Source organism: Pan paniscus, chromosome 7 (assembly GCF_029289425.2).
Source record: "Pan paniscus chromosome 7, NHGRI_mPanPan1-v2.0_pri, whole genome shotgun sequence".
NCBI lineage: Eukaryota > Metazoa > Chordata > Mammalia > Primates > Hominidae > Pan > Pan paniscus.
The window spans coordinates 130,045,834-130,071,958 of NC_073256.2; the positions used below are offsets into that span (position 1 = coordinate 130,045,834).

At 35.6% G+C, this 26,125-nt stretch overlaps 1 protein-coding gene across 2 annotated transcripts in view; it reads right to left on the bottom strand.

Moving 5' to 3' along the window:
- CSMD3 (CUB and Sushi multiple domains 3) overlaps positions 1-26,125 on the bottom strand; it is a 1,211,357-nt gene that overhangs the window by 453,219 nt on the left and 732,013 nt on the right. For both annotated transcript variants that reach the window (XM_003823338.5, XM_034966508.3), the window contains 3 exons: positions 8,223-8,405; positions 3,746-4,072; positions 798-992 (listed from right to left, as the gene is read on the bottom strand). In XM_003823338.5, the coding sequence (XP_003823386.3) occupies positions 798-992; positions 3,746-4,072; positions 8,223-8,405 (705 nt within the window). The remainder of the gene's footprint in view (positions 1-797; positions 993-3,745; positions 4,073-8,222; positions 8,406-26,125) is intronic.

Here is a 26,125-nt window from a genome sequence, read left to right on the forward strand (position 1 = left end):
TCACTTGATATCAAGAGTTTGAGACCAGCCTGGCCAACATGGAAAAACCGTGTCTCTACTAAAAATACAAAAAATTAGCTGGGCACGGAGGCATGCACCTGTAATCCCAGCTACTAGGGAGGCTGAGGCAGGAGAATTGCTGGAACCTGGGAGGCAGAGGTTGCAGTGAGTTGAGATTGCACCATTGCACTCCAGTCTGGGCAACAGAGTGAGAATCGGTTTAAAAATAATTCCAAAGATCATACATATATATCACACACACACACACATATATATGCCTTGAACCTTGTTGACTATATTTAATTGGAAAAATAAAAACTGAAAAAAATTAGCAAATGATGCCTTCAGAAATCATATATTTTAAATAAATGGGTGTTTTAGCTTAAATGTATTTATTATAATTGATCATTATTAACATATTTTTGAAAATTAGTGTGTACCATGAATAGATAACATACCGAGAAAAAATGAATGGAAACTATAAAGTGTATTAAACTATAACTAGGAAGTATACTATAGAGAGTTTACACATGTGACCAATATTTACCATTCATTAATCTTTATCTTTTAATAAGAGCTTTTTTTTAAAAGGAAGCTTCTAAAAGGTTTCTAAAAATTTGTTTTAACATGAAAAATTAAAAGTGTAATTTCCTTAACAAGATATGTTTAATATAGAATATCAAGAAATGTTTTAAGATAATGATTATGACAGTCCTGGTAGGATAATGTGTTTCTTGTTGTGGTTTCTTGTACATAATGATGATGAGGTTCTATTTCTCACTCACTACTACACTTACCTCCACATTTTGGAATCGGTCCACTCCACATTACTTTTCCATCCATAAGAATACATGTAATTGTTTCTGTTCCCTGGGTTTTAATAAATCCTTCTTCACAAATAACTGAAATTGAACTTCCTAATTGAAAGTTGTCCCCAAACCGCCGTGCATTGATTGGTATTCCAGGATCAGGGCATTCATTATGTCCAAATGCTTTAGAATAATATGCAAAGAAAAATACACAAACAAACAACATTAGCCAGAGAGAGATCCTTCTATATTTTGGAAAAGAGAGAGAGAGAAAGAGATATTTTAAAACTTGTGTTTATTTCTACACAAGTTTTTATTTATTTACTTTAAATTTGGAGGTTCTCCTCTGACCTTACCTGTTTGCCTGTGATGTGCAATAAATGTGAATGTTTTAAAATGTGAATTACACTCTAAAATTATAAAATTTCAAAACAGAATTATTTCTGCTTATTTCTGGAGACCATGAGACTAGCTAAGATTATGCAAATATTTCCATTATAAGCTGGTCAGAATTTCAATTAATTAAAATGCAAAGCAATTGACTATATTCCTTTGGAAACTTTTATTTATTTTTCTCTATTTCCAACTGGAAATAGAGAGAGTGAGTCTCATCTTGAGAATTAAAGTGAAATGTCTCAATCTAGTATGAAACTGTTACAACTTTTTAAATAATTTTCTATGACATTTATTTTCTGCCATCTGGGAAAAAGGAAGAGAGTTAATTCTTTTGCAATTACCATGTTCTAAGCATTGTGATATGTTATTATCTCATTTAATATTTAGAATAGCTGATGAGGAAAGTATTGCCATCTATTCAAAAGAGTAATGTTAGACTCAGGAAAAGTTAAGTAACTTGCCTAATGTCATAGAAATAGGGCTTCATAGGATTGAAATGTATACCCTGGACCGGCTTTTAATTTCTTCTCAACAACCTATTGTATCTTGCATTATTTGTCTCATGTATCTCAGGAGAACAGGAGTTCTTGAGCTCAGGGCCACTATCTTATTCTACCTTGTTTCTCTCACAGTTTATATTTAGCCAAGTTACAGCAAATAGCAGGAGTATAATAAAAATGGGTTTATTTGAATTTTTCATAGATTATAGATTACATGAACAGTCCAAATTATTCTCTGTATTCATCTGAGTGACCAATTGTGTATTATAAAATTTTAATGTATTACAATATAAATGGAAGAATATTTAAAGAGGCAAGGTCTACATGTGTAAAATATATTTTATGAGATGCTTATAATTTATTATTATATTCATACTGCATTAGTACATGCAGTTATTTTAAATTTTCTCACTAATCATCACTTTGATGCTGGTTATAAATTGTATAATTTTACTATCTGTTCTCCTTATTTTAAATGAAACAGTGCAAAAGAATATTAAGGTACGTTTTAGAATACATAAAATATGTTTTATATGTACACATATTTCTAATTATTATTTTATTTTGTAATTTTAAAAACTCAATTTTGATTAAGCAGTGTAACTCTAATATAGAGTACCTGGTAGATATTTTTTCAGAAAAAAATGAATCTCATTAGTAAGCATTAAATAAAATAATTTGCACATTATCAATTAAATTATTTACTATAGAACAGAACCAGGAAAAGGGAGACCTATTTCCATAATACCCTGAAAAACTATCAACATTAAAGTTAAAAATATTATGCATTTAAGACAAAATAAAAATTGTAGATAGATAGATGCATATACATGTCTATCTTTAGACATGTACATGAAATATTTTTTAAAAATTCTAAAAGCAGTCATTTTATATAAGTTTCTATGACACATGTCACCGCTAATTTAACTTTAATAATATGCAATTACATGTTTACAATTTACAGCGACACTATTCACCACTAGTATCACTTTGAAAATACAACTACACTTTGTCTGCCAAAGCTTAACATTGAATAGGTGAGGGTGGGAGTGAAGTGTGAAATTCTTTTTATAAAGCAACAGGAAGAGCTGGAAACTAAATCCTTTTATTATGTGACACTTAAATATTAGCTCATCCAATTGGTCAATATCTGACACAGTGTAAAAGCTTCAAGGAAAAGCAATAAAAATTACTAGTATTCTATGGCTTCAGGTATATTTGCAAACAGAAGCATTAGTATGTAAATGTTATTAATCCACTAAGGTTTTTTTCTTTTTTATGTGATTCATCTTTTTTCTATGATTATAAACATTTTTGCAGATAAATAATATTTAACATCTCACACAACAACATAAGATGTCAAGATAATTGTTCAAAAACCAACTAAACAATAATGGCTAATGTTTATTAAGCTTTTACTAAGTAATATGTACTCTGTGCTAAATTATTCACATGCATCACCTAATTTATTCTTTATAGCAATCCATTGTGGTTTCACTAATGTGAGTACTGTGGCTCAGTTATAAAACCTAAAACAAGGCTAAGATCCAAAGTTAATTATTTCCTTTTCTATGATGCTACTGTAGCCATGTGATTTTTTCTTTGGAATTTTAATTCTATGCCATGATTAGTTGTTTAATATCTATTGGTGCATGAATATCTTTAAGGGAAACTCTATTTCTCTTTTATGTTGCATACAAATAACAAAGTATGTGATCAATAATAGGTTTGGGTTTATGCTAAGATATAAATATGTTGGCTGATATAACAATTATAAATATATTGGCTTACATAATAACAATATTTGAAACATATTTCCTTGATATTGGGCCTCTCACAAAAAAGGAAATGTATTAATATAATAGAGAGTAAAATGTGATTGGAAATGAAGGAAGAAATGACCATCCTTGGCACAATGAGATTTACAGCTTTTACAAATTTTCTTAACTAGGAAACAAGAGAACCAATATACGTGATCACTTTTCAACTCAAATTTATAGAAATATATTATATGGGAAAAAAACAGAAACAGAAACTTACTGTTGTAAGTGATGTTAAAGCCACGTCCTGACATTGAGTGGTCAGCCTGAAATTCCAATCGCAGTATGTGACTATTACTAGTAAGATGGGAAGGCACCTCAGCCCCAGTAAAGGTTCCAAGAATTGGGGATTCTGGAGAGTCACCATCTTTAACAGCAAGGAAATCAAACTGGGATTCCAGGTCAAAGTCATTGAAAGAAAGATGTATCCGGCTTCCTGGATCAGAGATTATCGTCCAGATGCAATTTAAATTATTTCCATACCCTTCTGGGTAATCAGGAGAAAGAACTGTTCCCATTGGTGCAGTAAAGTTAGACAGGCAGGGAACTGGTGAAACAGGAAGATTATGAAATACAATAAATATTCAAAAATAATATTTCATCTTATTTTGTCATATTCTACAATTATGATAATCAATTAGCAGTATAATAAGATAATATTAAATTATGTAAATTATAAAACAGAACAAAACGGTTACCATTTTTACATATTGAAAAAGGCAACTAGTACTTTGGATAAACTTAAGGCTCTACCCTTAAATAATGCACAAAAATGTAATTGGAATAATAGCAATTTTTTGACACATATCTTATTTATGTTAGACTGTATAAAGTGTTCATTTCAGTGTTTAAAAAGTGAAAAAATATATAGAAGTTCCCATAGAAAGCAATAAGGTTCTTGAAATGATTGAAGACAAAAAATATTATGTGGATATTAACAGAACAAGAATCCGGTAGCTCAGAAAACACTCAAGGTGATGGTTATCAATGTGTGAGTTCCATTTCTATGGTGGCAATGGATGCTCTGATAGTTTACTACACAAATAAGGAGATAAACTAACTTCTATAACAGCCATTAGTGGCTAAAACCTGAAGAACAGCTAAATGAGAGCTCTTGCATCACACTAAAATGAAGTCTTTCTCCTCCAGTTTTTTTAACTTTTAAAAACATGTGATTTGAAAGTTCACATAGAACATTTAGAAAGCAGAGGAAAAATAAAGAAACAGAAAAGAAAATGACATACTACTCAAAGGAAATCAAAGTTTAAGTATTGATATATTATCTTCCAAAGATTTCATTACATTTTTTTTTTTTTTCTGAGACGGAGTCTCATTTTGTTGCCCAGGCTGGAGTGCAGTGGCACCATCTAGGCTCACTGCAACCTCCACCTTCCGGGTTCAAGAGATTCTCCCACTTCAGCTTCCGGAGTAGCTGGGAATACAGGCACGCCCACCACGCCCAGCTAATTTTTGTATTTTTAGTAGAGATGGGGTTTCGCCATATTGGTCAAGCTGATCTCGAACGCCTGACCTCAAGTGATCCACCTGCCTCGGCCTCCGAAAGTAATGGGATTACAGGCGTGAGCTACCGTGCCCGGCCTTTTATTACATATTTTTTAAAAAATTGAATTCCCTACATTTTGTACTAAATTATGTTTTCCTTATATTTAATATGTGAGTTTTTCAAGTCAAGTTTTTAAGCAAAATTTATACTTATTAGTTAAAACTCTCCTCCATTAATTTATATGGATATATAAACATTAATTGAACTGTTCTTCTAGTGTTTGACATTTAAAATTGTATTTTAAAATTTTTGCAATATAAATAACACTGACGCTATTCTTGAAGAAAGCTTTTTTTGTTCATTATTTCCTTGGTATACATTTTCAAAAAAAGCACTTAGTATGACAAAGGATATGAATTTAAGCCTCAAAACATTTTGCTAAATTTCTGATTTAAAGTTATTTTGATGTTATTGAAAAATAACAGAAATATCAGAGAATACAACACCCGTACCAGTATAAAATATTGTGATTATTTTCCTTCTCCTCCATTGATAAGAAAAATGATAACTCATTGTCTTAACTCGCATTTCTTTGACTACTAGAGAAGTTGAAGATTTCTTACTTTTGTTAGACATTTTCATTTTCTTTTAAAAAATTATCTGCTCATAAACTAATCATTTAAGTTTATGATCTCTTAGTTTATAATATGCATAAAACTTTCTCATTATTTTGTAATTTTAGTATTTTGGCATAAATTATTTGTTTTAATTTGAATATTAAAATAATTGTTTGCATTTCTTACAATCTTTTAGCGTCATATGTTTTATTAACATTCAGACATTATACCAATATCTGTTTATCTACACAAATATAAAACCATAGGTATAGCTGCATCGACCAACAGATGTATCTCTCTTTATAACTTTTATCATTTTATCATTCAAAAATATTTTGTACTTTGAATCTATTTATTTTCTGCATAATTTTATGAGTTGAAATTTATGAGTTGAACTAAAGCTTGCAAACTGACAGTCATTGGATTGAATTCAGATTGCAGATGTGTTTGGCTTGATTTTTTTTTCTTCTGCCCCCATAAAAATTTGAAATCACATTGAAAAATCATCATATTTCATATTTAAGGGGAAAACATCTTTTATTCTAGCTTATCTTGAAAAGTTAAGGCACCCCAGTTTCCTACCACTTCCAAAATGGGTGCACACATACTTACTCCTAATCCCTCTTCACACTGTTTCCTGCCTGCATCCTGGAATAATTTGATCCTATAACTCCTGATCTAAATTAAGGGTCGGAAATCTTTTTCTGAAAAGGAGTAGGTAATAAATGCTTTGGCTTTGCAAACCATACGATCTCCTTTGCAACTATTTAATTCTGCAATTGTAGCTGGAAGGCAGCCATGCACAATCAGTAAATGAAAGTGTTTGGTTATGTTCCAATAAAACTTTGCTTAAAAATACATGGAAAGGAGGATGGATTTGGCCCACAATCTGTTTGCCATCTCCTGATCTAAATGATCCCCACTTGGAGCAAGAGCTAACCAAAGACACACTTTAATGGCCCTTATCAGATAGATAGATGCTTATATCATACTTTAAATTCTTAATTATATAAGATGCAGTTTTTATGTAACTTCCCTTCACAATTTGTTAGTACCACACTCATAACTTAAGATGATACTTAAGCATCCACAGAAGCACTTTGCTTTTACAAAATTCTTGTATCTACTCCTGCCTGTTTTATTACTTAGCTATATGTCAATACAATACGTCAAGTTCCCAGAAAAACTATGTTAGAATTTTGACTAAAATTGCAAAGCAATTTCTGTATAACTCATGTATTTGACATAGTGATTTATCATTCAGGAACATGGCTTCTATCTGTATTTCGTTCTCATAAAATTTTATTTTCTTGTAAGTTTTATAATTTTTTGTATGAGTTATTTGAAATATGTGAGGATTATTTATTTGTATTTTATAATTGTATTTTCCGAATGTATTCTCTTTTAAATGTATTTCCAAGTTAGTTATTACTGGTATATAAAACATTATTAATCGCTACATTTTTATCATATATCAGGATATCAGACCTAATTTTAAAATAGTAAAAAATGTTTTCTAGTATTCAAGAATGTTTTAAAAATTGGTTTTAGTCAGCAAAATTTTCAGTATTTTCACTAAATGCCTTTTGGAATCTGTTAAAATGCTCTTAAAATATTTTTATTTTTGATGTGATGTATTACACTAATGGATTCTCCAGTATTAAGCCAACGTTGTCCTCCTAGAAGAACACCTAGAATTAAAAATTGTCAACAAAAGTATTTTGAAGTATTACTAAGCTTTAGTAAATCGAATCAGATCCTCCTAATATATTTTCTTCTCTTACAAGAACTTCACCAAGTAATCTTGGTTAAAGATAAGAACTAAAACAAAAGGGGACTGTGAAGGGGACGTATGCACTTTTCCTCTTCTAGACTTCCTGAAGAGCAAACACAATATATTGTTATTAGGGAAATTTCTGCCAGATTCTAAAAATATCCACTTCATTTTAATGTACTGAAGACAGCATTTAATTGAGCACACCAAGTGCGTGAATAGGCAATACAAATTATACTTTTGCTGCAGTTAAACTGCAATATCTTAATGTATTTGAATACATTATTTTAATCCAAGCATATTGTATATCATTAATGTTAATGAATTGTATTCTATGCAATATTAAAAAATGGCACCTCATGCATTAGTGTTAACATCTACAAGCAAAAATAAGTTAGTGCATTATACATACAATATAAGCTTTAAATATTTTAATGTTTTTGATTGCAAATAAACATATACTATCTTATTAAAATAAATGAGTCTATTAGAATTCATTCAGATGTATAATTTCCATAAGAAGTATGCTATCTAGAAAGTATAAAATGTCATGAAATAAAATGTTATAAGAACACACGTAATATATATTTTGCCATTACCAAGTGAACTATGTTAACTTTATTTAAATCTGTAATAAAATTTATAATTTGGCATAAGCACACTTGTTAAAGATAGCATCACAAAGTGCTACTCACTCAAAAATAATTACACAGTTGCAGCTCTTTGCAATTAATTACAAAAGCAATTATATGCAAGGACAGGGTAACATATGCTATCTGGAAGCAAAGCATTTGGTACTCACAGATACAGATGGGTATGTTTGCAGACCATTGGTTATTCTCTTGACAAACAATGGATTTCTCTCCAATTAATTCAAACCCAAACTGGCATTCAAACCTTAAAACATCACGATTAGAAAATCCATCGCCTTCTCTAATTCCATATAAGGGTGTACCAGGATCACCACAACTTTCTTTCTCAATTTCTGGAAAAATAGAAGATAAAAGTCACCTTCCAAGGGTTGCAGGCATATGATACCCATAATACAAGTTAGGTAGATATATGCTCTTTGTTGTGGAGATATTTAAGAACAAAAAATAAATATATTCTCCAATCTTTTTTTTTTTGCCATTCTTACAGGCATGATAAAATGATCTTTAGAGAATAATTAGTATATTTCTTTCTTTTTATAGATGAAGAATCTGAGGTTATCAGAGCTAATGAGGTGCCAGAGGCCATGTACTTAACAGAAAAATTATGATAAGATCTCATATTTTCTCTCTGTACTACATATATACATAAATGTACACACACATAGACATAAATGTATATTTCCCTCAAATCCCAAAGACTTTTCTTATTCTTGTCATTTCTACAGGATACGGTAAATCCCTGAATCATGACCAGGACATGAGGGAACATTCTCTGTGTCTATACTCCTACAGAAATCAATGAATACCTCACACCTAGGATCTCTTCCACAATCTGGTACTAGTTGGTTGAATTATTTTCCCAACTAGACCCCCCCCCCAACAAAAAAAAAATCTTCTCAAAGGAAGCAATCAGTTTTGAATTCCAAATTACTCAGCTATGTTCCTTAATAAATGTTTCTTGGATGAGTGGAAAGAGATTGAAAAAAATATTTTAACACCATTAAAACAACCTTTGAGATGTATCCAAAGAAACTTCAAATATCTGGGATCATCACTGTTTAACTATGAATGTTAGCAGTAAATTATTGTGGTGGTTGACTTGCCTTAAAAGTCACATAAAATCTTAGTAATACAGTTGTCTTCAAACAAACAATAGTAAAAAAAAATACAAATTAAAAAAATGTAACTTTAAGATAAAGTTATAGTCTCTCCTGACACTCAAATATTGACACATTCCTACGTCCTCTGTTATCCACTAGCATCGATTTAATGTGTATCTTTCCAGTTCTTTTTTCAAGATGTATAATTCTACACAGACATATCTAATATTTAACATTATAGAAACCTAAAAATTATCTTCACAAAAACTATGCAGTATTGTTTCATGTACATCATACTTTAACTTTTATTATATTGTCAATATTATTTTCTTTCTCCTTTTTAACCAAACAATATGTTTTAGAGATACTATTGAACATCCTTGTATCCTTAGCAGAAATCATATATGCATTTAAACATTTCTTTAAAAAACTGGATTTGATTTTATATTTTCTTAGACTTTTTTATCTATCAGGGACATTGGTCTATAACTTTTTTCTTCTGCTCTTCATATCTAGTTTTAATATCAAGGGAAGATGTTAGTAATTTTCCACATTTTACTAGTCTTTAGGTTAATTTGTACAAGAAAAAAATTGGATTCTTGCATGGATGAGTTTGGTAGCCATCTGAGTACCATTTTTTTTCTTCTAAGGTTATTTTCCTATTTAAGTGTTTTATGTTGTTGTTTTTTCTTTTGCTTGTTTCTTGGAGAGGGTTTTGGACCAATATTGGCAACTTATAAACATTAGAGAAGTGACATTTTTCAAGGTTTGCTGGTAGTTTAGTTGTAACAGAATTGTTACAAGATTTTTTAATATCTCCTTTATAAATATGCCATAATTATTTCTGACTTCTAATGCTATTAGTGTTTACTTTCTGGTTTTCTTTCTTCATATTTACAAAAGGTTGTCAGATTTATTAGGTGGCTTAAAGAACCAGTGTTTGCTGTTGATAAATTGTTTGTTTGTTTGTTTGTTTGTTTTTCGAGACAGAGTCTCTTACTCTGTCACCCAGGCTGAAGTGCAGTGGCTTGATCTCGGCTCATTGTAACCTCTGCCTCCCAGGTTCAAGAGATTCTCCTGCCTCAGCCTCCTGGGTAGCTGGGACTATAGGTGCTCATGCCACCATGCCCAACTAGTTTTTGTATTTTTAGTAGAGATGGGGTTTCACCGTGTTGTCCAGGCTGGTCTCAAACTCCTGACCTCAAATCATTCGCCCTCCTTGGTCTCCCAAAGTGCTGGAATTACAGGTGTGAGCCACTGCACCTCGCAAATTCTATTGTTTTTATTTTAATTTAAACATCTTTTCTTTTTATATTTTTGGATTCCATCTTCAGTTTTCTTTTGGATTATATTGCTATTCCTTTTTCTGTTTTCTTGAGTTGAAATCTTAGAACTTTTTTAGTGTATTTTCAGCCTTTCTTATTTATTAAAAAATAAAATAAATTTAGCTCTAAATTGATATGGAGAGATTTTATTGTTCACTTGTGAAAAGTTTGTAGTTTATGTTTTGGTTTACTTTGTAACTCATAAATAATTTCTGAGTGTTTTAAAATTTATGGGTTGATCTATCATTTTGTTGTTGCTTTCTAATGTTGTTTCTTTGGTATTCAGCAAATGTATATCGAGGTCTTGCAGTGGATAAATAAGTGAAATATATTCAGTTCAATTTGTTATATTAATCAAGTTGAAATTATTTATGCCTTCAATGTCTACTGGCTCCAACAACTTCTTGAAGAAGCCTGTTAAAGTTCCAAATGTGGATTTGACAACATTTTTTAATAGTTGAATCAAATTTATTTCGCATACTTTAAAGCATCATTCAGTTAGTTAGTTTATACAACAAACAGTTGATCGTCTTATACACTAATTCCTCTTTATCTGCATTTTGCTTTCTGTGGTTTCAGTTACCTGAGATAATGTGGTCCAAAAATAGGTAAGTATAGTACAGTAAATTATTTTGAGAGAGACAGAGAGCACATTCACATAACTTTTATGACAGTATATTATTATAATTGTTCTATTTTATTTTTAGTGATTGTTATCAATCTCTTTCTGTGTCTAATTTACAAATTAATCTTTCTATCTATCTATCTATCTATCTATCTATCTATCTATCTATCTATCGAGAGAAAATAACATAGCCTGTATAAAGTTCAGGACTATCTGTGGTTTAAAGCACCCATTGAGGCTATTGAATCATATCCTTATGAACAAGGGGGGACTACTGTATTTACATGTGTCAGATGCTGTTCCAGGTACCTAAGATACACCAATAAATAAACAGACAAGGATTTCTGCTCCATGAATGCATGTATTCCATTGGACGTTTGCAAACTATAAATAATAAACAAATAATGTCTTATTTTAGAATGTGATAGATAGTACAGAAAAAGAAAAGATTAAATAGAAAATAGTTGTGTTAAAGTGCTAGGTGATTGGGGGTGACACTATTGTTAGGTTCACAGTTTATTACTCTTATACCTTCTTCGAAAAATTGTTTCTGTTATTGAAAGAATAGGTCCTTCTTCATCTGAAAATGTCTTTATTTTGCCTTCACTGTTGAATAATAGGGGGTAAGGTATAAAATTTTAATTCAAAATTATTTGCCCTCAGCATTTAAAGATGTTTTCCTCTAGTCTATTATCCATCCACTATTCCTGATAAGAAATATGATATCAAATTGATTTTAATTCTTTCATAATTAATCTGCCCCTTCTCCATTCTTTTAAGAGCTAGGATTCCTTTTCAGACTTGCTGTTTTTAAATACACTCATTTTTAAATCTATTTTTTCTACTAGGTGCTCAATAGACTACTTCTGTCAAATACCTTGTAACTTTTTTTTCAGTTCTAGGAAATGGTTACCATTATTTCGTTTAAAATGTTGTTTATTATATGTCCTCATCTTTCTGAAACTTGTTCATATTGAATGTTGAAAATTAGGAATTTAGCCCTCATGTTGCTCAAACTTTCAACTTCTCATTTTTAGGGATTCTCTATTTTGCATTCTAGAAGAATTCAATAATTCCATATGTATATAATACACATATACACACACATTTATATATTTATATATTATAAATTTCAGTTTACTAATTCACTGTTTAGTTTTATTTAATTACAAATTACCTTAAATACTAAAAAATTATGTTGTCATTTCCTAAATATGTAATTACTTTAATGATTATTATTTCTTATTGTTTCATAGTCTTCTTTTTTTTTCATAAACACAATTTCCCCCCTTAATTTTGTGAAGGTATCTACTCTAATTATTTTAAAATATTTTCTTATTGCTCTTTTAACTCTGTTTCCTTGGATTTAATGAGAAGTGTATTTAGAGAGTAGCAGAGTGAACTTTATTCTAATGCAGCATATTTGAAAATTTATACAGTGAATCACAATGGCTGTTATGCCTATGATGAAAAGGCACAGGAGGAAGTAGTTTAGGGGAGAACAAAACTTGTGTTTGAGCAAGAAAAAACAATGATAACAAACATTTATTTATATGTTTATTTACACTTATTTATCTTAGGAATACCCTACAGCCTCAAAACAATTGTAAATGTTCTCTTTTCATTCTTAGTCATCATTATATTTTTAAATACGCTTTCTATTATCTTGGGGTTAGTGTTGAGAGTGAGTGTTAATCTATTTGAAACTCTATTTTTTTCTTTGCTCCATTAATACAACATTCTTTAAAATTAAGAACATATTTTAAATTTAATGAAGCTGTAAATACTCTCTAACATAGACTGGAAACAATACACAGTAAGTAAAGTAAGCATGCACCTAGTATGTAACACTGCTTTTGGGTTTTTTTCCTATGCAGCAGTGATATGGTTAGGCTTTGTCTCTCCACCCAAATCTCATAAATTGAGATTTGTATAAAGTCTTAATCACCATGCTATTGTGGAGGACTTTTCATTCACTAGTTATTCATTTATAAAACCTTTACTTAGTTTCTAATATTTATAAAAAATAAAATAAGGATGGCCAAATAGGAACAGCTCCAGTCTACAGCTCCCAATGTGAGCGAAGCAGAAGATGGGTGATTTCTGCATTTCCAACTGAGGTACCAGGTTCATCTCACTGGGGCTTGTCGGACAGTGGGTGCAGGGCAGTGTGTGCAGCCCACCGAGTGTGAGCCGAAGCAGGGCAAGGCATCACCTCACTCAGGAAGCACAAGGGGTCAGGGATTTTCCTTTCCTAGCCAAAGGAAGCTGTGACAGACAGAACCTGGAAAATCGGGTCACTTCCACCCTAATACTGAGCTTTTCCAATGGTCTTAGCAAATGCTAAGTCTCTCCTGACACTCAAATACTGACACATTCCTAGCTCCTCTGTTATCCACTAGCACCAATTTAATGTGTATCTTTCCAGTTCTTTTTTCAAGATGTATAATTCCACACAGACATATCTAATATGTAACATTATAGAAACCTAAATATTATCTTCACAAAAACTATGCAGTATTGTTTTATGTATATCATACTTTAACTTTTATTATACTGTCAATATTATTTTCTTTCTCCTTTTTAACCAAACAATATGTTTTAGAGATACTTTTGAACATCCTTGCAAGGCTGGTTCAACATATGCAAATCAATAAATGCAATCCAGCATATAAAGAGAACCAAAGACAAAAATCACATGATTATCTCAACAGATGCAGAAAAGGCCTTTGACAAAATTCAACAGCCCTTCATGCTAAAAACTCTCAATAAATTAGGTATTGATGGGACGTATCTAAAAATAATAAGAGCTATCTATGAAAAACCCACAGCCAATATCATGCTGAATGGGCAAAAACTGAAAGTATTCCCTTTGAAAACAGGCACAAGACAGGGATGCCCTCTCTCACCACGCCTATTCAACATAGTGTTGGAAGTTCTGGCCAGGGCAATCAGGCAGGAGAAAGAAATAAAGGGTATTCAATTAGGAAAAAAGGAAGTCAAATTGTCCCTGTTTGCAGATGACATGATTGCACATTTAGAAAACCCCATCGTCTCAGCCCCAAATCTCCTTAAGCTGATAAGCAACTTCAGCAAAATCTCAGGACACAAAATCAATGTGCAAAAATCACAAGCATTCTTATACACCAATAACAGACAGAGAGCCAAATTGTGAGTGAACTCCCATTCACAATTGCTTCAAAGAGAATAAAATACCTAAGAATCCAACCTACAAGGGATGTGAAGGACCTCTTCAAGGAGAACTACAAACCACTGCTCAGCGAAATAAAAGAGGACACAAATGGAAGAACATTCCATGCTCATGGATATGAAGAATCAGTATCGTGAAAATGGCTATACTGCCCAAGGTAATTTCTAGATTCAATGCCATCCTCATCAAGCTACCAATAACCTTTTTCACAGAATTTGAAAAAACTACTTTAAAGTTCATAAGGAACCAAAAAAGGGTCTGCATTGCCAATACAATCCTAAGCCAAAAGAACAAATCTGGAGGCATCATGCTACCTGACTTCGAACTATACTACAAGGCTACAGTAACCAAAACAGCATGGTACTGGTACCAAAACAGACACATAGACCAATGGAACAGAACAGAGCCCTCAGGAATAATACCACACATCCACAACCATCTGATCTTTGACAAACCTGAGAAAAACAAGCAATGGGGAAAGGATTCCCTATTTAATAAATGGTGCTGGGAAAACTGGCTAGCCATACATAGAAAGCTGAAACTGGATCCCTTCCTTACACCTTATACAAAAAGTAATTCAAGATGGATTGAAGACTTAAATGTTAGACCTAAAACCATAAAAACCCAAGAAGAAAACCTAGGCATTACCATTCAGGACATAGGCATGGGCAAGGACTTCATGTCTAAAACACCAAAAGCAATGGCAACAAAAGACAAAATTGACAAATGGGATCTAATTAAACTAAAGAGCTTCTGCACAGCAAAAGAAACTACCATCAGAGTGAACAGGCAACCTACAGAATGGGAGAAAATTTTTGCAATATACTCATCTGACAAAGGGCTAATATCCAGAATCTACAAAGAACTCAAACAAATTTACAAGAAAAAAACAAACAACCCCATCACAAAGTGGGCAAAGGATATGAACAGACACTTCTCAAAAGAAGACATTTATGCAGCCAAAAGACACATGAAAAAAATGCTCATCATCACTGGCCATCAGAGAAATGCAAATCAAAACCACAATGAGATACTATCTCACACCAGTTAGAATGGCAATCATTCAAAAGTCAGGAAACAACAGGTGCTGGAGAGGATGTGGAGAAATAGGAACACTTTTACACTGTTGGTAGGACTGTAAACTAGTTCAACCATTGTGGAAGACAGTGTGGCAATTCCTCAAGGCTCTAGAACTAGAAATACCATTTGACCCAGCCATCCCATTACTGGGTATATACCCAAAGGATTATAAATCATGCTGCTATAAAGACACATACACCCATATGTTTATTGCAGCACTATTCACAATAGCAAAGACTTGGAACCAACACAAATGTCCATCAATGATAGACTGGATTAAGAAAATGTGGCAGGAGGAGGAGCCAAGATGGCCGAATAGGAACAACTCCGGTCTACAGCTCCCAGCGTGAGCGACGCAGAAGACGGTGATTTCTGCATTTCCATCTGAGGTACCGGGTTCATCTCACTAGGGAGTGCCAGACAGTGGGCGCAGGCCAGTGGGTGCGCGCACCGTGCGCGAGCCGAAGCAGGGTGAGGCATTGCCTCACCTGGGAAGCCCAAGGGGTCAGGGAGTTCCCTTTCCGAGTCAAAGAAAGGGGTGACGGACGCACCTGGAAAATCGGGTCACTCCCACCCGAATATTGCACTTTTCAGACCGGCTTAAAAAACGGCACACCACGAGATTATATCCCACACCTGGCTGGGAGGGTCCTACGCCCACAGAATCTCGCTGATTGCTAGCACAGCAGTCTGAGATCAAACTGCAAGGCGGCAGCCAGACTGCGGGAGGGGCGCCCGCCATTGCCCAGGCTTGCTTAGGTAAACAAAGCAGCCTGGAAGCTCGAACTGGGTGGAGCCCACCACAGCTCAAGGAGGCCTGCCTGCCTCTGTAGGCTCCACCTCTGGGGGCAGGGCACAGACAAACAAAAAGACAGCAGTAACCTCTGCAGACTTAAATGTCCCTGTCTGACAGCTTTGAAGAGAGCAGTGGTTCTCCCAGCACACAGCTGGAGATCTGAGAACGGGCAGACTGCCTCCTCAAGTGGGTCCCTGACCCCTGACCCCCGAGCAGCCTAACTGGGAGGCACCCCCCAGCAGGGGCACACTGACACCTCACACGGCAGGGTATTCCAACAGACCTGCAGCTGAGGGTCCTGTCTGTTAGAAGGAAAACTAACAAACAGAAAGGACATCCACACCAAAAACCCATCTGTACATCACCATCATCAAAGACCAAAAGTAGATAAAACCACAAAGATGGGGAAAAAACAGAACAGAAAAACAGGAAACTCTAAAATGCAGAGCGCCTCTCCTCCTCCAAAGGAACGCAGTTCCTCACCAGCAACGGAACAAAGCTGGATGGAGAATGATTTTGACGAGCTGAGAGAAGAAGGCTTCAGACGATCAAATTACTCTGAGCTACGGGAGGACATTCAAACCAAAGGCAAAGAAGTTGAAAACTTTGAAAAAAATTTAGAAGAATGTATAACTAGAATAACCAATACAGAGAAGTGCTTAAAAGAGCTGATGGAGCTGAAAACCAAGGCTCGAGAACTACGTGAAGAATGCAGAAGCCTCAGGAGCCGATGTGATCAACTGGAAGAAAGGGTATCAGCAATGGAAGATGAAATGAATGAAATGAAGCGAGAAGGGAAGTCTAGAGAAAAAAGAATGAAAAGAAATGAGCAAAGCCTCCTAGAAATATGGGACTATGTGAAAAGACCAAATCTACGTCTGACTGGTGTACCTGAAAGTGATGCGGAGAATGAAACCAAGTTGGAAAACACTCTGCAGGATATTATCCAGGAGAACTTCCCCAATCTAGCAAGGCAGGCCAACGTTCAGATTCAGGAAATACAGAGAACGCCACAAAGATACTCCTCGAGAAGAGCAACTCCAAGACACATAATTGTCAGATTCACCAAAGTTGAAATGAAGGAAAAAATGTTAAGGGCAGCCAGACAGAAAGGTCGGGTTACCCTCAAAGGGAAGCCCATCAGACTAACAGCGGATCTCTCGGCAGAAACCCTACAAGCCAGAAGAGAGTGGGGGCCAATATTCAACATTCTTAAAGAAAAGAATTTTCAACCCAGAATTTCATATCCAGCCAAACTAAGCTTCATAAGTGAAGGAGAAATAAAATACTTTACAGACAAGCAAATGCTGACTGATTTTGTCACCACCAGGCCTGCCCTAAAAGAGATCCTGAAGGAAGCGCTAAACATGGAAAGGAACAACTGGTACCAGCCACTGCAAAATCATGCAAAAATGTAAAGACCATCAAGACTAGGAAGAAACTGCATCAACTAACGAGCAAAATCACCAGCTAACATCATAATGACAGGATCAAATTCACACATAACAATATTAACTTTAAATGTAAATGGACTAAATTCTCCAATTAAAAGACACAGACTGGCAAGTTGGATAAAGAGTCAAGACCCATCAGTGTGCTGTATTCAGGAAACCCATCTCACGTGCAGAGACACACATAGGCTCAAAATAAAAGGATGGAGGAAGATCTACCAAGCAAATGGAAAACAAAAAAAGGCAGGGGTTGCAATCCTAGTCTCTGATAAAACAGACTTTAAACCAACAAAGATCAAAAGAGACAAAGAAGGCCATTACATAATGGTAAAGGGATCAATTCAACAAGAGGAGCTAACTATCCTAAATATTTATGCACCCAATACAGGAGCACCCAGATTCATAAAGCAAGTCCTGAGTGACCTACAAAGAGACTTAGACTCCCACACATTAATAATGGGAGACTTTAACACCCCACTGTCAACATTAGACAGATCAATGAGACAGAAAGTCAACAAGGATACCCAGGAATTGAACTCAGCTCTGCACCAAGCGGACCTAATAGACATCTACAGAACTCTCCACCCCAAATCAACAGAATATACATTTTTTTCAGCAACACACCACACCTATTCCAAAATTGACCACATAGTTGGAAGTAAAGCTCTCCTCAGCAAATGTAAAAGAACAGAAATTATAACAAACTATCTCTCAGACCACAGTGCAATCAAACTAGAACTCAGGATTAAGAATCTCACTCAAAGCCGCTCAACTACATGGAAACTGAACAACCTGCTCCTGAATGACTACTGGGTACATAACGAAATGAAGGCAGAAATAAAGATGTTCTTTGAAACCAACGAGAACAAGGACACAACATACCAGAATCTCTGGGACGCATTCAAAGCAGTGTGTAGAGGGAAATTTATAGCACTAAATGCCCACAAGAGAAAGCAGGAAAGATCCAAAATTGACACCCTAACATCACAATTAAAAGAACAAGAAAAGCAAGAGCAAACACATTCAAAAGCTAGCAGAAGGCAAGAAATAACTAAAATCAGAGCAGAACTGAAGGAAATAGAGACACAAAAAACCCTTCAAAAAATCAATGAATCCAGGAGCTGGTTTTTTGAAAGGATCAACAAAATTGATAGACCGCTAGCAAGACTAATAAAGAAAAAAAGAGAGAAGAATCAAATAGATGCAATAAAAAATGATAAAGGGGATATCACCACCGATCCCACAGAAATACAAACTACCATCAAAGAATACTACAAACACCTCTACGCAAATAAACTAGAAAATCTAGAAGAAATGGATACATTCCTCGACACATACACTCTCCCAAGACTAAACCAGGAAGAAGTTGAATCTCTGAATAGACCAATAACAGGAGCTGAAATTGTGGCAATAATCAATAGTTTACCAACCAAAAAGAGTCCAGGACCAGATGGATTCACAGCCGAATTCTACCAGAGGTACAAGGAGGAACTGGTACCATTCCTTCTGAAACTATTCCAATCAATAGAAAAAGAGGGAATCCTCCCTAACTCATTTTATGAGGCCAGCATCATTCTGATACCAAAGCCTGGCAGAGACACAACCAAAAAAGAGAATTTTAGACCAATATCCTTGATGAACATTGATGCAAAAATCCTCAATAAAATACTGGCAAACCGAATCCAGCAGCACATCAAAAAGCTTATCCACCATGATCAAGTGGGCTTCATCCCTGGGATGCAAGGCTGGTTCAACATACGCAAATCAATAAATATAATCCAGCATATAAACAGAGCCAAAGACAAAAACCACATGATTATCTCAATAGATGCAGAAAAAGCCTTTGACAAAATTCAACAACCCTTCATGCTAAAAACTCTCAATAAATTAGGTATTGATGGGACATATTTCAAAATAATAAGAGCTATCTATGACAAACCCACAGCCAATATCATACTGAATGGGCAAAAACTGGAAGCATTCCCTTTGAAAACTGGCACAAGACAGGGATGCCCTCTCTCACCGCTCCTATTCAACATAGTGTTGGAAGTTCTGGCCAGGGCAATCAGGCAGGAGAAGGAAATAAAGGGTATTCAATTAGGAAAAGAGGAAGTCAAATTGTCCCTGTTTGCAGACGACATGATTGTTTATCTAGAAAACCCCATCGTCTCAGCCCAAAATCTCCTTAAGCTGATAAGCAACTTCAGCAAAGTCTCAGGATACAAAATCAATGTACAAAAATCACAAGCATTCTTATACACCAACAACAGACAAACAGAGAGCCAAATCATGAGTGAACTCCCATTCACAATTGCTTCAAAGAGAATAAAATACCTAGGAATCCAACTTACAAGGGATGTGAAGCACCTCTTCAAGGAGAACTACAAACCACTGCTCAAGGAAATAAAAGAGGATACAAACAAATGGAAGAACATTCCATGCTCATGGGTAGGAAGAATCAATATCGTGAAAATGGCCATACTGCCCAAGGTAATTTACAGATTCAATGCCATCCCCATCAAGCTACCAATGACTTTCTTCACAGAATTGGAAAAAACTACTTTAAAGTTCATATGGAACCAAAAGAGAGCCCGCATCGCCAAGTCAATCCTAAGCCAAAAGAACAAAGCTGGAGGCATCACACTACCTGACTTCAAACTATACTACAAGGCTACAGTAACCAAAACAGCATGGTACTGGTACCAAAACAGAAATATAGATCACTGGAACAGAACAGAGCCCTCAGAAATAACACCGCTTACCTACAACTATCTGATCTTTGACAAACCTGAGAAAAACAAGCAATGGGGAAAGGATTCCCTATTTAATAAATGGTGCTGGGAAAACTGGCTAGCCATATTTAGAAAGCTGAAACTGGATCCCTTCCTTACACCTCATACAAAAATCAATTCAAGATGGATTAAAGATTTAAACGTTAGACCTAAAACCATAAAAACCCTAGAAGAAAACCTAGGCATTACCATTCAGGACATAGGCGTGGGCAAGGACTTCATGTCCAAAACACCAAAAGCAATGGCAACAAAAGCCAAAATTGACAAATGGGATCTAATTAAACTAAAGAGCTTCTGCACAGCAAAAGAAACTACCATCAGAGTGAATAGGCAACCTACAACATGGGAGAAAATTTTCGCAACCTACTCATCTGACAAAGGGCTAATATCCAGAATCTACAGTGAACTCAAACAAATTTACAAGAAAAAAACAAACAACCCCATCAAAAAGTGGGCGAAGGACGTGAACAGACACTTCTCAAAAGAAGACATTTATGCAGCCAAAAAACACATGAAAAAATGCTCATCATCACTGGCCATCAGAGAAATGCAAATCAAAACCACTATGAGATATCATCTCACACCATTTAGAATGGCAATCATTCAAAAGTCAGGAAACAACAGGTGCTGGAGAGGATGTGGAGAAATAGGAACACTTTTACACTGTTGGTGGGACTGTAAACTAGTTCAACCATTGTGGAAGTCAGTGTGGCGATTCCTCAGGGATCTAGAACTAGAAATACCATTTGACCCAGCCATCCCATTACTGGGTATATACCCAAAAGACTATAAATCATGCTGCTATAAAGACACATGCACACGTATGTTTATTGCGGCATTATTCACAATAGCAAAGACTTGGAACCAACCCAAATGTCCAACAATTATAGACTGGATTAAGAAAATGTGGCACATATACACCATGGAATACTATGCAGCCATAAAAAATTATGAGTTCATATCCTTTGTAGGGACATGGATGAAATTGGAAACCATCATTCTCAGTAAACTATCGCAAGAACAAAAAACCAAACACCGCATATTCTCACTCATAAGTGGGAATTGAACAATGAGATCACATGGACACAGGAAGGGGAATATCATACTCTGGGGACTGTGGTGGGGAGGGGGGAGGGGGGAGGGATAGCATTGGGAGATATACCTAATGCTAGATGACGAGTTAGTGGGTGTAGCGCACCAGCATGGCACATGTATACATATGTAACTAACCTGCACAATGTGCACATGTACCCTAAAACTTAAAGTATAATAAAAAAAAAGAAAAAAAAAAAAAGAAAATGTGGCACATATACACCATGGAATACTATGCAGCCATAAAAAAGGATGAGTTCATGTCCTTTGTAGGGACATGGATCTTTGTAGGGACGTGGATGTTTGCATCATTCTCAGCAAAGTATCACAAGGACAAAAAACCAAACACCACATGTTCTCACTCATAGGTGGGAATTGAATAATGAGAACACTTGGACACCAGAAGGGGAACATCACACACCGGGGCCTGTTGTGTGATGGGGGCAGGGTGGAGGGTTAGCATTAGGTGATACACCTAATGCAAATGACAAGTTAATGGGTGCAGCACACCAACATGGCGCATGTATACATATGTAACAAACGTTGTGCACATGTACCCTAGAACTTAAAGTATAATAAAAAAAAATAAGGTACTAAGGATATAAAGACAAATAAAATGTAGCCCCTGTCCTTAACTGAAGGCACAAAGGAGGTATTAGCTAAGTCTCCTTGGAGTTGGAGGTTGGAAAAGAGGTAAAGACTGCACAGAAGAGGTAACCCTAAAGCTATTTTCAGAGTTATCTCACCGAGTAGACTAAGAAGGACAAAAGAAGGAAAAAGTATCCTGAATAGAGAGGGCAGTATCAGAAAAGGTATAAAGCCTTTTTCTTCCCTTTTCTTTCAAAGTGGAATGAGTAGAGTTAGGTGGCAGTGGCAGTGGCACCAGAAGTTGAGGAGATATTAGGGTCAAGTACATGGTATTATGGATGAGGGCCAGAGAAGTAGAAGTGAGGCTAAAAAGGCAGCCGGTAAGGTTGGGAGGTTAAGTATATGTGAAGAAGGTTGAGAATCAGAAATATTGAAGATAAGGGCAGACAGACTTCTCACTATCGAAAAGAGCATTTACAAATGTAGAAACAGAAAAGACTACAAAGAACCCTAAGGGGTTAAACTGAAATGTTAAAAAATCATGTGAACTCAAGTTTAAAATATGAATATAACTAGATATAAATGGGTGTATATACATACATATGTCATGCATACACACATATGTACACATATATGTGCACATATTTTCTAGCTGCATCCATTGAGAGTCCTAAAAGCAATAAAGCTCTATAGAAACAAGTATATTGAGTACCCAGATGTTGGTTTCTACATACCATTCTTCACTAAAGGGAACCAGGGAAGCTGATTTTAGGGGATGGACAAAGAAAAAGATAAGATGAAGCTGGAATACCTTGTTGTGCCAAAAAAAGTAGGATGTACTTAAAGAATGATGGTGGGGACATATCAAAAGGACATAGAGGCCAGCTTGAAGAAGCTCCATTGGCTATTCTGGTGCAATTTAACCATCAAACAAAGATAATGGCAGAGTACAACACATTGAATAAAATTTAAATGCATTCATCCATACTGACATAAATAAATAAATGGGACAGAAGGGAAAACATTTTCTCCATAAAGAGGTGAAAGGTGAAGCTGGCTGGGCTTCTGGGTCAGGTGGGGACTTGGAGAACTTTTCTGTCTAGCTAAAGGATTGTAAATGCACCAATTGGTGCTGTGTGTCTAGCTAAAGGTTTGTAAATGCACCAATCAGCACTCTGTAAAAACGCACCAATCAGTGATCCTTGTCTAGCTAAAGGTTTGTAAATGCACCAATCAGCACTCTGTAAAAAAGGACCAATCAGCACTCTATAAAATGGACCCATCAGCACTCTGTAAAATGGACCAATCAGCAGGATGTGGGTGGGGCCAAATAAGGGAATAAATGCTGGCCACCCAAGCCAGCAGCAGCAACCCGGGTCCCCTTCCATGCTGTGGAAGCTTTGTTCTTTCCCCCTTCATTAGAAATCTTGCTGTTGCTCACTCTTTAGGTCCGCACTACCTTTAAGAGATGTAACACTCACTGCAAAGGTCTGCAGCTTCACTCCTCAAGTCAGCAAGACCACGAACCCACCGGAAGGAAGAAACTCCAGACACGTCTGAACATCTGAAGGAACAAACTCCAAACACACCATCTTTAAGAACTGTAACATTCACCGCTAGGGTCCACGGCTTCATGCTTGAAGTCAGCAAGACCAAGAACCCACGGAAGGAACCAATTCTGGACACAGAGGGACAGTTAATAAATACAGAATAAGTGGGGAAAAAAAGAGAAAACTAACATCTGGCAACCATCACAGTGGTTGTGGATTTTTGGCTGGATGTTTGATAAAAAATAAGATATTACCTCTCTGTGAAACACATATAAATCATAAAGGTGAAATTGGTGATGTTCTCATGAAAAATCCTGGAAGACATCAATTTTACTAGGTGACTAATGATCACATAGGACGTATATTCAGGTATATTGACGTTGTTTGCCTCCTGGTGTGATGTCCTGAGAGGCAAGCATCATTTTTGTGGTACACCTGTCAAGAATGTGTGGCCTATGCCTGGATATGGGAAAAGATTGTATGTACCCAGATTGAGGGATATATCACAAAATAAAAGGCTTATACTCTTTAGAGCTATCAAGGTCATGACAGATAGGGAAACATTGAGGAACTCATCCAGATTGAAGGAAATGAAAGAGACATGACAACAATGCGATGCAGGTTCTTGGGTTGAATCCTGGACAAGAAACAAAAAACATACACGTGTGTGTGTGTGTACGTGTGCGTGTGTGTAGTTAGTGAAATTTGGAAGGGGTTTAATTTGTTTGGAAGTGTTTTATTAATGTTGATTTTCTGATTTGTATGGTTGTTTTGTGGTTACATAAAGGAGTTTTTTGTTTTGGTGCAATTCAAACTGAATATTTGGGAATGATGAGCTATTATGTTTGCAACTTGTTCTCAAATCATTCCGTAGTGGTTTTAAAACATGTCTGCAAATTCTTTGATGCTTCTATCAAAAGGTAGAGTCGGCTGGGCGTGGTGGCTCATGGCTGTAATCCCAGCACTTTGGGAGGCCAAGGAAGGTGGATCACCTGAGGTCAGAAGGTTGAGAGCAGCCTGGCCAACATGGAGAAACCCTGTCTCTTCTAAAAATACAAAAATTAGCTGGGCATGGTGGCAGGTGACTGTAATCCCAGCTACTCGGGAGGTTGAGGCTGGAAAATCTCTTGAACCCAGGAGGCAGAGGTTGTAATGAGCAGAGACTGTGCCACTGCACTCCAGCCTGGGCAACAAAAGCAGAACTCCATCTCAAAAACAAACAAACAAAAGCAAAAAAACAAAATGTAGAGTCAAATTCCCCTCTTTTTTATTATTGGCCAGTATTGTTGCCTAGATTTTAATGAAGAGAATATGACAGAAGTGACACTCATGACCACTTCTGTTGGCTCCTCTTCTAATGTTACCAGTTGTCTCAGGCTCATGCAGGCTTACGGACAGAACAACCACGGTAACAGTTGCCGTTTTCTTGTCAATTGCAACATAAACTACTATAGCAGCTCCAGTACCCAGATTTGACTCCACAGGAACACAGGAATCTTCCCACAGGGGCTGGATAGCATCATCGAATTGTGGAGAATTTAAAGCCTGAGAGATGAAATTTTACCATCAAGGAGCAAGAGAAGAGATGGGAAGGAGACCAGTAGATAAATTTCTAACCCTTCCTCTCCCAAAACAGATGGTTCTAAAGCACAACTGGTCCACATGGCTCACATAATTAAACATTCAGCTGTGTTTCTTGTGAGGCTGTGGCCAGCTCAGTAATATATCACCTTATATTTGATTCTCCAATTTCTCTGTTTATATAACTTTTCCCCCTCTTTCTTGCTGTCTTAGAAATACACCTCCCAAGCTCCTCAATAAAGTATTAGTCTATAATCTTTGCTTCAACTATGTTTTCTAGGGAATTAAAGCTAATACAAATGAGTGACCACTGGCAAACAAATTGGTAGACAAGGTAGGGGATTAGAGTATCTTAAGGTGGAAACATGGATGTAATTTCCAGGAAGATAAGAGTATTAGCTGACATTACTGATTTTTTTGAAAAGGGTATTGCTGAATACTATAATCATTTTAACTCATGTAATTTTTATTGCAATGCTATTAGCCAGTCACCATTATTTCCCATTAAAGGATGAAAAAAATGAAGTTCTGAGAAGCTGACCACAGTTATGTATGTAGAAATAGCTCAACTGAGATTCTACTCATGCCCACACTCTTTTCTATTGTCCCATGATAATCGAGAGAAAGAATGGAATGAGACACTGTAAGCCAGGTACTGGGAAAAATGAGGGAAAGGAAAGGATACCTTGAGTCCACTGTTGAAAGGGAAAGGATGGTCATATTAATTTTAAGAAATTTTTTTGTCTCTACTCCTTTGGCCCACCGAAGTTCCACCCCTGCACACTCTGAAGGTAACTTGGGAACTATTTAGATCTCTTCAACTTCCTTACCATAGAGGGCCCTTCATGATCTCAGCCTTTC